The 15,966-nt window shown below is 38.8% G+C and overlaps 1 protein-coding gene across 1 annotated transcript; it reads right to left on the minus strand.

Moving 5' to 3' along the window:
• Positions 1-1,305: 1,305 nt before the first annotated feature.
• Positions 1,306-15,285, minus strand: map3k7cl (map3k7 C-terminal like). Its single transcript, XM_040033199.1, has 5 exons — positions 14,372-15,285; positions 13,331-13,441; positions 8,273-8,331; positions 7,140-7,255; positions 1,306-2,206 (listed from the first exon to the last, which is right to left on the minus strand). The coding sequence occupies exons 2-5, from the start codon at positions 13,404-13,406 to the stop codon at positions 2,026-2,028; spliced, it is 432 nt and encodes a 143-aa protein (XP_039889133.1). The 5' UTR covers positions 13,407-13,441; positions 14,372-15,285; the 3' UTR covers positions 1,306-2,025.
• Between the last annotated feature and the right edge of the window lie 681 nt (positions 15,286-15,966).

A 15,966-nucleotide genomic window follows, 5' to 3' on the forward strand; every position in this document is an offset into this window, starting at 1 on the left:
TTTTGTTTCCCCAGAAAATCCTTTTATACACGTACCTTGAGCGGACAATTCACAGATTAAGGGGCAGGCTGGGAAGCGAAGCTCGTGTTTAAACAGGATATTGTTTTCCGTGTGTATCTTTGGCTTGAAGGTTACCTGGAGTTACTCAACCATTTGCATACACAGTGAATTATGAGACGCGGTTGTTGTAGAAAAAACAAAGCGTAAAGACAAACACCTCTTGGTGAAAAAAAAAAGGGGGAGGAGGGACTAATCTGACGGTTATTGTTTCCCAGCAGGTCCGTGTTGCTTCATATGCTGCAGTTTTTAAAAGCACCAAGTGTTTGTGTGAGCTCAGTGCAAATGCGTCTGTACCAGAGAGAGGCACAGAAAACCTTTGCTGGCAGGGGTACAGGAACTGAACAGTTGTCACAGCTGTGCCTATTGCATTGCATTTTATTTTCATTATTGAAGTTACATGGCTCTACTTTAAGCATCACCACACGCCTTGTGTTTTACACTCCACTCCTGTTGGGTGTTTTTATGAATGATTTTAAATCTACTTTTTACTAGTTTATGGTAGGCTTTATGTTTGGTGTAAAATACTCTGCACCCTTATATGTCTTAGAGGAGGGTTTCTTAAGTTTTTTTCTTCAGTGCCCAATTCACACACACACACACACACACACACACACACACAACCATTTGCATGAATCATTTGCAAAAAAAGAGAAGAAGATTCAGTCAGCAAAATGTTGTTTGGTTATCATCCCCCCCCCAAAAAAGAAAAAAATCACATTAGTTTCACTTCATATTTTTCACCCACTTGTCTGTGTTCCATCCTCCAGTGGTTCCACACGGCACCTGTTTGAGCACCGCTGCCCCATATAATTACACATTATCATTATTATGCATCAAACAGTATCTGAATAGCTAATATAATTATATGTGTCAGCAACTTTTACTGGCCAAGAAAATACTGATGAAATTGCTGTGATAGGAGGTGAAAGGTCATAACGTCAGACAAATGGTGTGAATGTTACTGTAGACAATGGGTTTTCTGTAAAGAAAAGGGACAGCCTCAGTGAATGGAGGAGCTACAGCAGTGTAAAACTACAAAGTGCTGTTTCTAATATCACATGATTTGGAGAAACAGGGAAGCCTGTCAAGAGTCAAACCAGCCAATCAGGTGACAGTTTCATAACTCCAGAATGATCTAATCTTGACATAAAAAAAAAACAATCTAGTTCCCTTTTCTTTGTAATCACTATGGACATAAAAACACACACATAACACTGGCTTGGAGAAATGAAAATAGGGAACTGATGCGAGTGTCAAAATAAAACACATTTTATTTGTATGAGGACAATAACCAACAGTTCGTCATGCTGTACATTTCCCTGTTTCTACTACATACACTACCTCAAAAAAAAAAAAGAAAAAAAAGAAAATGTACAAGTCTTACAGTGTTGTGTTGCAGCATATACTGTGAAATACTTAGTCACCCATTATATTTCTGTTCTTCACAAATACTTATATTTTCCAGATGCCTGACAGTGTGTGAAACATTCATCCATGAGCTGGGTGTAGGAGAGAGGGAGAGGAGGTTAAACACTCCTTAAATAAAATACTTGGACCACATCGTACCACCTTTGGCTCCCTCAGCAGATCTCAGATAAAACATTTGAGTCTCCACCGGACCTAAGACAGATATCAGAGTCACAGCAACTGACTATGTATGGAAATATTGTATTTTTAGATTTTCCACTGGCAACCAGGAGGGTTATGCATAATCATATAGAGACAAAGCAGTACCCAGTTAACTGGCAGTGTGTAATAGCTTGGTGGAATCACTAAAACAACTTGATAACTGCATGTATGTGGTTCAAACAAATGACTCAGACATGAATAGAAACCACAGCTTTCTGTGTAATTAGCTGATTCACAGACTGTGACTGCGTAAAACGAGCACTAGCTGAGTATTTGTTCCTGGTTCCTGGCCCTAGTGTCAGCTTAGAGTCTGGTGGTCTTAGGTTCTGGCCGAGGTCACGAGGAGTCTTGCCTCGTTCGATTGTTAACGCAGAGCCTTTCCAGCTGCTTAGCACGCTCTTTATGGACTGTGACCAAGGTGCGGTTCTCCTCTGTCAGACGCCGAAACTCCTCCTCCAAATGGGCGATCTCCATGGCAACCTTCTCATCCTCCACCATTTCCGCCAGCAACTTGCGCCTAAATGGATGAATGGGAAAATGTTAACAGCCAGTTATTGACATCCAAGAATAAACTCGATTTGAGGCAGGGAAATACCCAGGAAAGGTTACCAGTTCATGGAAAAGTCAGATTTCTCAAATTCATGCTGATGAGCATTTTCGAGTACTCAGCTTTTTGGTTACTTGGGGGGGGGGGGAGCCAAAATAAACACAGAAACAATGCAAACTCACAGGAAGGACCAAGAGGGGAAATCACTCACAGACCTGAAAAAATAACTAACATTTTTATGTGGAAGTAAATACTGTGTATTATTTACAACATTTTCCACATGTAGGAAAATATAGTTTGTTGATGACTGGTATAAATGCAGATAACAAAGTATGTTGTGTGCTCCAAGGCTTATGTGCCACAGATCAAAGATCTATCTGTGCATAAGTACATTATTATTGGCTCCCTGAACAAAAAGACTTCATGGTCATGATGGCACTGAAATGGATTGAAATCAAAATAAATGTTTTAAAGATCACAGTTTATTAACTTAAACTTACAGTGTGTAAATTTTTTCACTGCTAAATGTCAGTAGGATTCAGATTGCAGTCATAATCCTAGCTATGTGGCTGGTTTAGGACAAACATGTTTTAATCAGCCAAGAAAGATGCAAAACATTAAATTTAGCCTGTACCTCATATCGGTGGTTCTCGGTAGATAGAGGAAAACTATCTGTGTAGATTTTCAGTCCACTGTTTACTTCAGCTGTCAATGCATCCACATTTATTTACACTGGAAAAAGCTGTAAAACTTTGTGAAAGGAATCCAATAGAGGTCAATGAGTCGGAGCTCATTGTTGACCATTCATACTGAGATGAGTTATTGTGGATATTTGAATTTTTCTGTCAGTAACACTGCTGTTTTTGCTAATATTAGCCTCTGTTAGCCAATGTTAGTTGCTATTAGCCAGGACTGGTGAAACTGTCTTTGAAGTGGACGTAACTTTGTTGCACTCTGGGATTTAGTGAATAAATTCTCATACAATGTGAGAGTTTAATCAATTTGTTTATCGGTGGGAAAGTGTGATTTTTTTTTTTTAAGATCCTAGCATTAGCTGGTATAATGTTAGCTTATAATCAGCTGTTGTTGTTGTTGTTTAGCCTGTTGTCAGCTGTCTAAGCTACTGACAATAAGTAATTGCGACAATATTGGGAATAAATAAGTATTTTTATGCATGTTTTTATGTGTTAGAGCCCTGACTTCAATTTGGGAGATTAGGCTGGAAGGAAGAGGTAGAAAGAGGATAATATTTTATTAAGAGGCCAGTGGTGTTGTCTCTGTCCTTTATGACAGAGACAACGGGGACTCCTCTGACAATAAAACATAGGTATAATGATTCATATCTTGAGTCTGAAGGTGCAAGCATGGATCAAATGTCCCTGCATGGCACGCAAATGCCTTTGACTTCTCCTCTGCCTACTACGTATGTGGCTGGTCTCTAGCCACATATGTAAAACAGCACGAGCGGGAAGAGAGATGTCCTTTCCAGGCACCGTATTCAAATATAGTAGAGGAACATGGTGGCTACCACAAACCCGCTCCTATGTATTTTTAATAGATTTCTTTTAAATTTGGAGAATGCATCCGTTTTTTGGAAGATGTAAATAAACTCTGTTCTATCCTTTGTATTCTATTAAATAACATAAAAAATACTGATGGCACCTCCGAGAGCTACTCTTTTCAATAAAACCTCATCCCTTTCTAATGTTTTCTTCAGGAGTAATGATGTATACAGAAATAAAATCTTTCTCTGCCCACTGGAACGCTTTTTCCAGTCCTTGTGGGCTCACAATAACCTCCTAAACCAAATATAAATACTATCCTCAATAAAGCTACCCGAACTGAAACACTGTAGAGCAGGTTTAGACGGCGTGATCTGACTTCCTTTGGCGAAAAAAAAAACGAACAGCCTTTGGACTTTGAAAGACATTGTCAGCAGTACTGCATGGATATGCTATGTGTACAATGTGGTACTACATGTAACGCCCTGACATCTATGAATGTATGTGAGTGTTGTATTACAGCTACTATTAGGTTACAGAACAGCAACAAAAGAAAAAAAAAAGAAAAATGATATGTATTATCCACAACAGGTAGAGTGAGGAGTTTTAATGGGATAAAAGCATTAAGTGAGAAGCATACTTAACTGAGAGTAGTAGTGGACTTTAAATTGTTGAAATGCTGGTATTAGGGAAGCTCTGGTATACACTGAGGCCTTGGATCACACTCTAAAACAGGTCTGCACAATTTATTTCCTGAACAAAATGTGTGAGCCACAAACAAAGAAACTGGTTGAAAATATGATGCAAGTACGAAAGTATGCAAAGTATGATGAAAGCATGTACAGCCACACTCTTTTTTTTCAGTTCCTTAGACTAAATCAGACTGAAAATTGATCTGAATTAGTAAGCAAAACTTTTAGGATGCTTTGTTGCTTGAATAAAAAGAGCAAAGTGCTTATGGTTCCTGCAGTATTACAATATGATGTTTCACAAAGGCTTAATATCTCAATTGACCTGTCTGTATGGTAGTGTGTATGAACTAAAGCAATACTGTATGTGTCAACCGAGTTTGTATGTTGGGACATGAACGCTTTCTTACTGGGTAGTTTAATCTAAACTGTGAAGTACTTTTAAATCATGTGTAAGTGCTATACATACAAATAAACTTCTTATTATTAAAGCATCTGTTTGTTACTTTTGTGTACCAAAGTTTATAAAAAATTGGGGGTGTGTGACAGTGTGTATCAGCTCACAGTGTGTGAGCTTATATCTCACACACTGTCTGAGATATCGGCTATAAAACCAGTTTTGTCAGCTCCTCTATCTTGCATAATCTGCCATGTCACGATTTCATCACACGCAAAAAAAAAAAACCCAACAAAAACCAAAGCCCCAATATTAGTCAAAGAACTTTTCTAAACTCTTGTATTTCCCTTTGACCAACTTTGAACCTTTTTGTGTATCTTACTGGAATAAGGCTAAATCCACTGGCAACAAAAACACTGAACGTAGAGATGATCTAGAAACTGGAAGGTAAATGAAATATGAATTCCATCAAACTAGTGTGTACTTGTCTGAGAATGACTAAAAGGAGCAGTACGTCCTGGAAAATCCCTCCCCACTGTGTTAAAGCGTTGTTCCTGTAGTCATCCTTGCAAAACTTCACTGTATGTCTCAAGCCCTCCTCTTTCTGTGTGCACTTCCCCATAAAGGAAGTATTGTATGATGTATTTCTCTTAATGCTCAGAATAGAGAGTAAGCATATCCTCCTTTTGGTGAAAAAAACATTTCTATTAATGAGAAGTTTCAAAATCAGGAAAATCTTATGCCGTAAACACAAAGTACTGACTTAATGTCAATGAAAGCTTTTAGCTTAATTTGCAATAGTTTTTAAAGCCGACATATACTGATTCTAAAACTTCTTCAATGACAGAACTCATGGGGGTGTTAATGTTAAAATTAAGCTTGATAAGTAGTGTTTGAATAAGTACTGTTGTTGTTTCAGGTTTAGATTTTGTTTTTTATGGATATGTTTGTGTGGTTTAGAAGATTGTGAAGGTTTAAGTGGAGCAGGCGTCCATGACTGTGGAGCTGAAGGAGTCCTGGCTAGTGCTCATGTTCAGGATTGTGGCTCATATGTTAAAAACCGGTTCTTCCTGTATGTGCATGTTGTATCTAACACATGAATGTAACCCAACATGAGATCTCTGTCTCTTAAAACACAATATGTAAATATAGTGTTTAAGTTCTTTTGGTTATCTAAACCAAACTAGATCATGTGGACTGATTTTCTGAGTTTGTTTCTAAAATTAGGGCTGGTTGTATAAAGTGTATTTAACTTAAAGAAGTATACAGGCTCATTTATTTTGGTGTATCGCTACTTTCATGTAACTTATTTACTGCAAACTCAAAATAAATTAGTATAACTTGCACCTCATTTTCTGCAGGTATTTATTTATTTTTGAGGACAACAGTGTGCACATTTTTAAAGTTAAGTCACCATATCAAATTTTATAGTATAGCATTACAAAGCAGATTGTCGTGTAGTATAAATGTGACCGTGAATGTCTCCGACTGCTAGCGTGAAGAAACAGGAGTTTCTACCAGCCTTACCCACCTCGTCTAGATTCAAGGCTAAGTCGGAGTCCGCATGCTGTTCTGTATTTAGGAACTGTGAAGTGGTTTCGGTTGTGTCAGTGCATGTCTGTGTGTGTATGTAGGTGTGGTGGTGGGGTAAGAGTAAGGCCCATGAAAATCCCACTGCTAAAACTACCCGCAGCTGCTGGGGACACAGGGTGCATTGTCAACTGCGTGCGTGTAACACATCCCCACTTTTATGCCAACATACAATGAGTTTGTGTATTAAAGCTTACAATAGTTCTTGTTCAATTAAACCTGACTAGAGCTGCACTTTATGTAATATCCTCCCAGTAGATGATTCTGAACTAATCAAAGAAACCTAGCACACTGTAATTTTCGCATGTGCTTGATGCTGTTTCTAACAAAATTAGAAAGGATTAAAAAAAAAAATAGAAATATACACCTGAAAGTCTTAAATTATCACCTTTTAAAACAACATGTTAAGGGAAATGCTCTTGGTGGTTTCCATGCAAAATACTGTATACAGGCTATTAACTGTGCCATCTGGTGGACATGTTGATCCAAAATACCTTGCAGTTCTATTTTTAGTGAATGTAATGCTACAGTGGGAATTGAACTCCTAAATCTTTGGAGAGTTCGGAGAGATTTAAGCAATAATTCGACCTCAGTAGTACACGTCCTGGCACTCTAATTTGGAGTGAGATACGCTGCGCAAAGTCGAAGCTCCCTGACTTTGTATTTTAACATGGCCTAAAAGGGTTGCTGCGATTAACATGGAAGCGACTGTACTAGTGCCTTACTTGCGATCCTCGAGCACAGCAATCTCATTTTTGACCTGGTGGAACTCTCTTGCCATCCTGCAGTGTTCCTTGTACACCTGAACGCTCTCTCTCAGAGACACACAAGGAGGCACTGGCTGCAAAAGGTCAGAGAGAAATAAAAGATGTAAAGCATGCAACATGAGAGAGATGAAGTGTTAGTTCTAAATCATATCAGAGTATGGTACGCCATGTCCTTTACAGTTTCTTGGAATTTGAGCCGTCAGTTTTGTTGTTGGCTGTCTCAACAACAGTCCAAAAGAGTAAATCTGCTTTAAAATCATCATATCTGAGAAGAACATTTAGTTAGCAGCCAGTTAGATTAATTTAATTCTTTCAGCTTGAGTAAATTTATTTTTTATAACCACTAAAATCCTGTCTTAAATAAGGCAGAAGGTCCCACAAGTGATCTTTTTAATATGTGTATATTGTGTAAACAAGAAAATACTTTCCAAACTTTCCAAAGCCTCTTCTTTGCTTGTCGTGTGTAATAGTACACTGTCTGAAAGCTATATTTAATGGTCTGGTACCATTATCATTTGATACTCTTGTTGTTTTGGTATTCCACATACAATTTATGTGCCCCGTGTCAATGATACTCGATGAAGGATAATTCAATGACAACACTAACCGTATGGGGAGGGCAAAGAGTGAATTGGGTTTTTGTTTTGTTTTTTCAATTTACAGAGGTTGATTACTACAACCCAGGTTGGTTCATATTTAAAGATTCAACTGCTTCCCTGACTACAATGGAGATTTGAAGGAAAATCCCAGCAGTATCCAATTTATTTGTAGCCAGCAATGTCCAATGTATGTTTTTTTCTTTTTAACTGTTGTTTATTTTCTATTCTATTTTTTACATATTTTCTGATCTGCTTCTTTTACCTCAGTAAAAATGTTGTCGGAGAAATTGTGTAGTATTTATAGATGTAACTTTGTACAATATGGAGCAAATAACAATGACAACAGTGAGAGTAAAGCAATATAATGAAATGTACATGCAGTGCTATACATTCTTAGCTTTGTGAATTTTCTGCTGTATTCATCCTCTTGTGTGCTGTACTGCAAACAAATGCATCAGTACTGCTGTAGGATGCAGCATGGTGAACAGATACCTGTAGCCGCTGTTCAAGATCTGGGAAAGTCTGGGAGAGGTCCTCCACATCTTTTACATCTGTTGAGACATCTTTCATTTAGAATTAATTAGAGTAAAAATGTTACAATGTTGCGCAACATAATGTTGTAACATTACAAAATAATGTTACAATACATTTATAGCAAAAGAAAGCTTGTCACAGTGAAATTGTAGATTTTCAAATGATATAAAACTTTATACTACCTTTGCCACCTAGTAGAAGTATAGATCTACTAGAGTCTACTAGATGTAAACAGAAAACACTGTAAAGAAAACTGAAAAAACAAAAGAATTTAAATGATAAAAAAAACTGTTCAGAATAGCACAGAGGTTTTGTGTATTTTATTTAGTGCTAATTGCTGTATTAATGATGCATTAACATACTGTATACCACATGTAAATCTGAGATGGTGATATGAATTTACACTGCTTAGTATTCCAATATGTAAAATGCTTCTTCAGAGAAGTTATACGTTTAGCTGAAAATCCTAAAAATAAGTAACCGCGGTAACTGCAGATGTCAGATAATTTTAATTGCCCGAAACCTACAACATTTTCACCTGAAATACACTGAAGTAAAAGTAAAAGTATGAATGAGCTCAACTTTGGTGTAATTTTGACCAAGATATGTCATTTGACTTTAAACAAATCTCTAGACCTGCCTTTATCCATGGAAAATATGATAAAATTAGAAATATTTTTGTCTCAGAGTGATGCTGAAAAACTAATACGTATACCCTACTTTTAGGCTTAACTACTGTGATTCCCTGTTATCTGGCTGTTCTAAAACCTCAATGAAAAGCCTTCGGTTGAGCCTGTAAAATCCTGTTGAAATCCCTGAATGATGACGTATCGTCATATCTTCAGTGTCTCACTGTACTGTGTTACTTTGCTCTCAGAATGAAGGCTTACTTTATGTTCCTAGAGTTTCTAAAAGTAGAATGGGAGTCAGAGCCTTCAGCTATCAAGCTATCAGGCCTCTCCTGTGGAACCAGCTCCCAGTGTGGGTTCAGGAGACAGACACCCTCTCTGCTTTTACGATTACACTTTTCTTGTCTGCTGTCTCCCATAGTTTGCATTTTGTTCTGCAGTTGTTCATGATTCCTCACCGTTCCTGTTTTCTATCTTTTCTTCCCCCTCATCTCCAGCTGTTCACAGCAGGACCAGCCCAGTTCTCTCAGAAGTCTCTTCCTGTTACTGATCACTGTCACCCAGTGCTGATTTCCTTCCTTCCGATGCTCATATATATCAGGTCCTATCATAATTCATCTACAGAAGCTTGGAATTTGCACAAAACTAATAATTTTCCAACAACTGCAAAATCAAGACCTGTATGAACTTTCTAAATGATCAAACCTTCAAGACAAACAATGCACGGTTTATCATTTCACCTGCTGTTGGTGAAGGACAGTCTGAAGCACAAGGCCTCTCTTAAAAAAAAAAGAAAGTGTGAATGAAAACTTGTAATCTTAAACTCTGCATGGTAACATTAATGGCTAAATTTAGTGCCAGTAAAGTAAGAAATGTGTCAATATTATTATTGTTATTGCTTTTTTAGTTCTAACTTTTTATAACTTTTCCCATAAAAAGACAGATAACAGTGTTTTCCTTGGATGCACCACTTCTTCTACAGGCTTTCCTCCGGCTCATAAAATGGCCAAAATTGAAACACTATATGGGTCTCTTGTATGACACCACAACATAGCAACATAGCGCTGCACTTATAAATGAGCCACGTCCTCTTACTGAACAGGAGTAATGAGATGTCAGGTTGAAAGACAGGCAGGATAAGAATACAGAGGGACATCTATGTGGCAGGCAGACAAACAAAGTAAGCAGGACAAACAAAGTAAGCAGAACAAACAGACCAGATGTATAGACAGCGAGTGGTTTAGATAAATAGGAAGCCAGACAGAAACAGACAGGTTGTCTGCCCCAGCTTCTGCCCTGATAGTAATGCCCCCTGGAGTTGTGGAACACATGTGGAGAATCCCAGGATGATGCAACCTTCTAAAAGCAGGAGAATTAGAGGGCCTGCCAAAAACCATGGGGGCAATTATGATGTGGAACAAATACAGTTCTCATGCTTAGAATTGACACAGTGTGGGGTTATAACTATGCCAGGCATGAAGCCATGAAAGGCCTAGGGGATGATCCCCAAACAGAGCACAGCTCTTAGCCCCCTTGCTGAGAAACATGAGTTCAAAGACACAACAACATGATTGCCAAGGGAAGATCCAAAGTTGGACTTTGGAGGTTTAGAGTCTGAGCAGCTCCAGAGCTACACCTACGACCTCTGTGACCATTCATCCATCCATCCATATATATTATCCTCATAATATCCTCCTGAGAACCAGCCTATTCATTTATGTCCTCTGTAATAAACAATTGTTTTTGGTCTATATCTTTTGACTTATTTGAGCTATCCTAATAAGATGGACTAAATAGAGGACACTCTGGTCTTTCCATTGATATCTCATGCGTTTGGGTGGCCTCTTTTAGCTCCATAGAGAAAGGAAATCACAAAAAACATTCAATGGGAAGATTCATTTTTCCTCAGTTATCAGGAGGATATGAATGATAATGGATATTGATATAGTATAATGAAAAAAATGATAATTCAGGAAGAGACACTGAATTACAAGCAGATGATCATGAGACGATCGGTCTCTGTTGAAAGACAGATTTGAGTATCTGCTTTCTTCTGTGGCCTCATCTTGTTTCCTAAGAGAAAGACAAGGGATTGGGGGGGATCAGAGGGTGGAGCTGGACTGGAACTGTTAACTGCTTATAAATTTAGACCAGTGTTCTAAAAGCTGAACAGTGAATCAGGCAGCGGGACACTGTTAGTATTAGAGAGGAAACCCGACTCTGGCATTGCATAGTTGCAGCTGCTGTCCCAGTGCCTGGCCCCACTGCAGTAAAATATCCTGACAGACAGCACCTAGAACCATAGGTAGTGTATGTGTTTGTATGTGTGTGTTACTTAGGGACAAAGACAACTGTTTATGTTTGTACTAATAAATGATGGAATATTATACGGACTATCAGCTGACTTGTATATGTTTGCGCATGCAGATGCATGCAAGCACACAGCTGCACATACACAAACCCATGTGATTTTTTTCTTTCTTTAATATGCTATGGTCATACAGAAATAGAGAGAGCACCTGTCTCAGTTACAGTGTAGAAGAATGAAGACAGTTAAAGTCACAGGGTGTGCGGGTTGTATCATTCACATGTTCCCCACATACTGGAAATGCAGTGAAAGTTGAACCTTGGGATTTATTTGGTGTTGAATGCTCAGGTAATTATATGCGTAACTATCCTCAAAATAATGTGTTAACTTCATTTTCGGATACTGCAACACAGATTTGTGGGTGTGTCATTCGATAGCTGGTGTTGTGCTTGTTAAATTTAACAGAGTTGCATAAAAAAATACAAAGTAAACATTTACATCTGTTTACAGTTACCGTGAGATAAATGTAGACTGATTACATTTATTAATTCAAATTTTTGTGATTACACAGGTGCAGTAATCCAAGTACTTGTAGAATTTAACATGTTACCATTACTTTGCAGTTTTTCGGCTGTGCGAGGATTCCTTCCAGAAAATGAAATAGCAAAGCTGGGAAACATTTGAGTGCATCGCTATCGTAGCTAGGCTGACAGATAGGCTTACATTTTGACAATTTTTCATTTGGCCTTTTCTATGAAAATTTGCTTTCCAAGTCAGGGTCATGGGGGAGGTGGAGCCTATTCCACCAGTAACTGGGCTAGAGGTGCTTTAAATCCTGGGCAGGTTGCCAGGCCATCACAAGGCTAACACAGGTAGTCACATTCACACCATTAAACCTAGCAAGCATGTCTTAGGACTATGGAGGGAAGCTGGAGAGAACCTACTTGCCTACTTCACACAGCAGGCTGCTAGTCTCTAAACCAGGACCTTCTTGGTGAAATGAAACAGTGCTAACTGTTGCACCAAACTGCTACTAATCTCCACCTGCCAATCATATAAATCCTAAATGGTCTAAACAACCTGCCAGTGCTATACCCGAAGCATTTGAACATATGTGTGCATTTGCTATGATTAGAGTGATGTAAATTTCCTTAGCTTATAGTACTCCTCATAGTACTCAGTAATGCACTTGGAGGGCACATCCACAGTTAGTGCCCTTGTAATGTAGTGTTGGACTGAGGTCTGTACAATGACAACAAATTGCTGATAGATAACCATAACACTGGCATACTCTCCAGAATCAATACCCACTATGCACTGCTGAGCCACAATTCCTGCCATTTTCTGTGTCATCTGCACTGATCATTCTAGAGAGTAGAGACAGAGGTGCTCACAGACTTGTGCTCGAGGTTACACATTACAAGCTCATAAAAACTGGAAGGCACGCAACCACCTCAAAACAATGAAAATGCACACACACTGGAAGTACTGATGTGCACCAGAAAATATAAACTCATCATAAAACTGTGTTATTTTACCTTGTGGATACATAGCTTTGGACAATGTGATATATATTTGTTCTTATGCTGCTTTTTAGTGTGTTTTAAGCTCTTGGGAGAAACATACAGCACTGACCGTACTGGAGGATAATGTAACTCTTCAATCTATAACAGATTCACACTTTTGTCTATACATGAAGTCAGCATTTTTTAGAGTAAGGGTGGTAAAGGTAAGGTTTGATTTGACAGCTGTATAACTCACATTTAACCATCCCTGATGGAATAGCACCTGCACAGGCCCACATGCACACCATCTGTGGCAAACCCGAGGAAACACCTAGACTACAGCCTACAGCATCTGAAAGTTGTTGTTGTTGTTATTTCTGTTTTCTCACAAATGAAAATAATTTGTTATAAAAAATAAAGTGACTGTTAAATTATTGAAATGATTAAAAAGATTGCTTACATTGACAACAGAAGTTATCGGTAACGTGTTATCATTTTTAAAGTAACTTTCCAAATTCAGTGAACTAAGCATAATATGAGTGTGCACCTACAGTATGTATTTGTGTGTGTTTACCTGAGTTGTCATCAAGGCTGAAGGCAATTCTAACTTCAGATTTATCAGGAGACACTCTTCTGGTTGAGGTGATCATTTATCCCTTTGTAAGGTCACAGGCACACAACAAAGCTGTTAACACAAGCCAAATGACCCCGTGAGAGACAAGTGATGATGCTACAATGACACAGTTAGTCAGCTAATAAGAAATAAAGAAATCCGAATAGACTGTTAATAAATTCAGAGATTCTAACTGAAAGAACTGTTTCCAGCTTCGTGAATGTAGCAGTTTCCATCTTTTCAATGTTTTGTGATGTGAAATTTGCATTTTCTTGATTTTAAATGTCTCCTTCTGTCTAAGAAATTCAAAGGCATAAATTTTTTTTAACTGTTTCCACATCTCAGCTTATTCAGCAGATCAGCAGATTAATCGGTAGTAAGACCAAGAATGTAGAACTAGAAATTTTCTATCTGCCATGGAACGCACAAACTCTTTTTTTTATCCCAGCATATTAATGTGATTTTACCTCACCAGAGAAACTAAACACTGAACTCAGCAGGTGTACAGCAAACCCTTTGATATTAAAACCACTACAAAGGAGCCCTATCAGAGCACACACACACACACGCACATACAGGCACACAGCCGTCGGTTTCATCATGCATTTGGAGTAGCTGTGGGATTAAATAATTTGGGAGCTTTGACAGACTGGCTCTGAGGTCTGGATTTTGCATTCCGCTTTCCAGTGAATGTACAGGCTTTTTATAACAGTGCGTTTGCCTGCTTTAACCCTGGTACACTCACTGTCTCAGCCAACACACCTCAGTGACCTTCTACTGCAAAGAAACATTCTTTCATACCATAATGCGTCCTTCTGTAGGGAAACAGAAGGTCCGATTTTGGCGACAGATCAACACAGGTGATGCATCTAAATGCAACCGTATTATACGTTATATAATCAAAACTGTGATGGAGACTATAGGATATTCCATAAATATGCACCTCTTCTGCACGCACCCAATAGTTGAAATGCACCGTCTGTGCCAACAAGTCATTATTACCTGAAGCAGCAAGAATTCGACGCAGAAAAGTCAGTGTTAAAGTTTTAAATCAGGTAGCAGTGTGAGTCCTCAACACCGATTCGGTCCGCTTCCCGTGAGGTCAATGTTGAGGTCTCTTCAGAAGAAAGGCGTCTCAGCCGTCAATCCGCAAATCCCAGCAAAGATGGCACCACTGTCTCTTCGAGAGCTTACCTCCGCTATCTTGAGACTATAACTCTATTATTTTGTAATTATCAAAGTTTACGTTTTCCAGCACGTAGCCAAGGCGTCAATACATTAGTGACAGTCAGAGGAACTCCAGCAGCTCATGTTTGCGCAGGCATGTGCATGTTATCCACAGAGCCACGCAGCGAAGAGCAACACAGGGCGCAGGCAGAGGAGGAATGCCGTCCGCTGTCCCCCTGTGGCGGCCCGGGCCCAATTAAAAGTCTCAGATGACATGACTTTAGCCCGCAAAAATGCCCATAGCTGCGGCACTGCTATGAGTGACACGGTCACACCGCTCGGATGGTGTTGGGCTTTGCAATAGCTGTGCAGTGAGGCAGTTGCTCAGAACGAGCATCTCGTGTTATGATAGCTCATGTGGACGACAAAACAGGGCATCCTTGTGTGTTTATATTTTGATTTATGGGGTTGCAGTAGCCTCCAGCTCACACCTAAAAGGGTTAGGTGATACACTGTTTAGGTGTTTTGTATACTGGTAGTGGATAAGGGTTAAGTTAATATTACATTGTGCTTTAGAGTGATATATGCTTCTTTTTTTTTTATTGCATTAGATACAAATTAAAAGTTGGGGTTTCGTCATCCTATCGTTGTCAGAGAATTAAAGGGAAAACTGTGTATCTAGAAATATCTGTGCTGTGACCCAGTAGCATAGGGACCATTTAAAAGCCAAAAAGCCTTTTAGACATAGAGAGAAACCATTTTTAATGAAGCTTTCAAATGTAAAATACTTTACTGAAAATGCATAAAGAGGGGTCCAAAATCGGACGCTAACTATAAATCCCAGCATATTTATAATATGCGACAGATAAAGCTTGAGTCTGCAAAGTCTATTTAAGAAAAAATAAATAAATAACTGAACGTCCTGTGTAAGAACTGCAGAGGTTTTCAAAAGTTTTCAGTTTTTTATTCACAAGCCCAGTTCCCCTGCACACCAGCAGATGGCAGCATTCACCCTGAATTTTTGCAGCCAGGACTTCACATAGCAGGAGAGAAAGGCAGGCGCAGGGAGGGAGAAACAGAAGGCGATAGATAAATAATGCTCTGCGCCTCTAAGAGTCCTCCTCCCTCTCGTTTGTCTTCATTGACAGGAAGGTTGACAGAGATGTGCCTTATCAGCCCCAGAGACTGTTCATTACATTGTGATGGATGGGACGCACTCAAATGTCTGTGCCTCTTTTATTCCGCAGTCATTATTTAGATTTGGGCCTTCTGTACTTGCATGTACAGTTAAGAGCTTTATATTGTAATACATGGACAAAGTCTGACAGGTCTGAAGGACTTAAATTGGTGAGAAACAAGCTTTTCTCCAGAAATGTGATGAAATCAAATCTAAACTTTGTCCTGCTGAGTTTTTCCTGTTCTTTGTTAAA

The sequence above is a fragment of the Simochromis diagramma genome, unplaced genomic scaffold, assembly GCF_900408965.1.
Source record: "Simochromis diagramma unplaced genomic scaffold, fSimDia1.1 OVJJ01000216.1, whole genome shotgun sequence".
NCBI classification, from domain to species: Eukaryota; Metazoa; Chordata; class Actinopteri; order Cichliformes; family Cichlidae; genus Simochromis; species Simochromis diagramma.

Bases quoted from the DNA above. Each gene is read 5' to 3' on its own strand.
- map3k7cl (XM_040033199.1), bottom strand. From the start codon at position 13,406: ATGATCACCTCAACCAGAAGAGTGTCTCCTGATAAATCTGAAGTTAGA. The intron at 7,256-8,272 runs GTATCTGTTCAC...GACCTTTTGCAG, and splicing joins ATCTTGAACAGCGGCTACAG to CCAGTGCCTCCTTGTGTGTC. The intron at 2,207-7,139 runs GTAAGGCACTAG...TCATCCATTTAG, and splicing joins GCTGTGCTCGAGGATCGCAA to GCGCAAGTTGCTGGCGGAAA.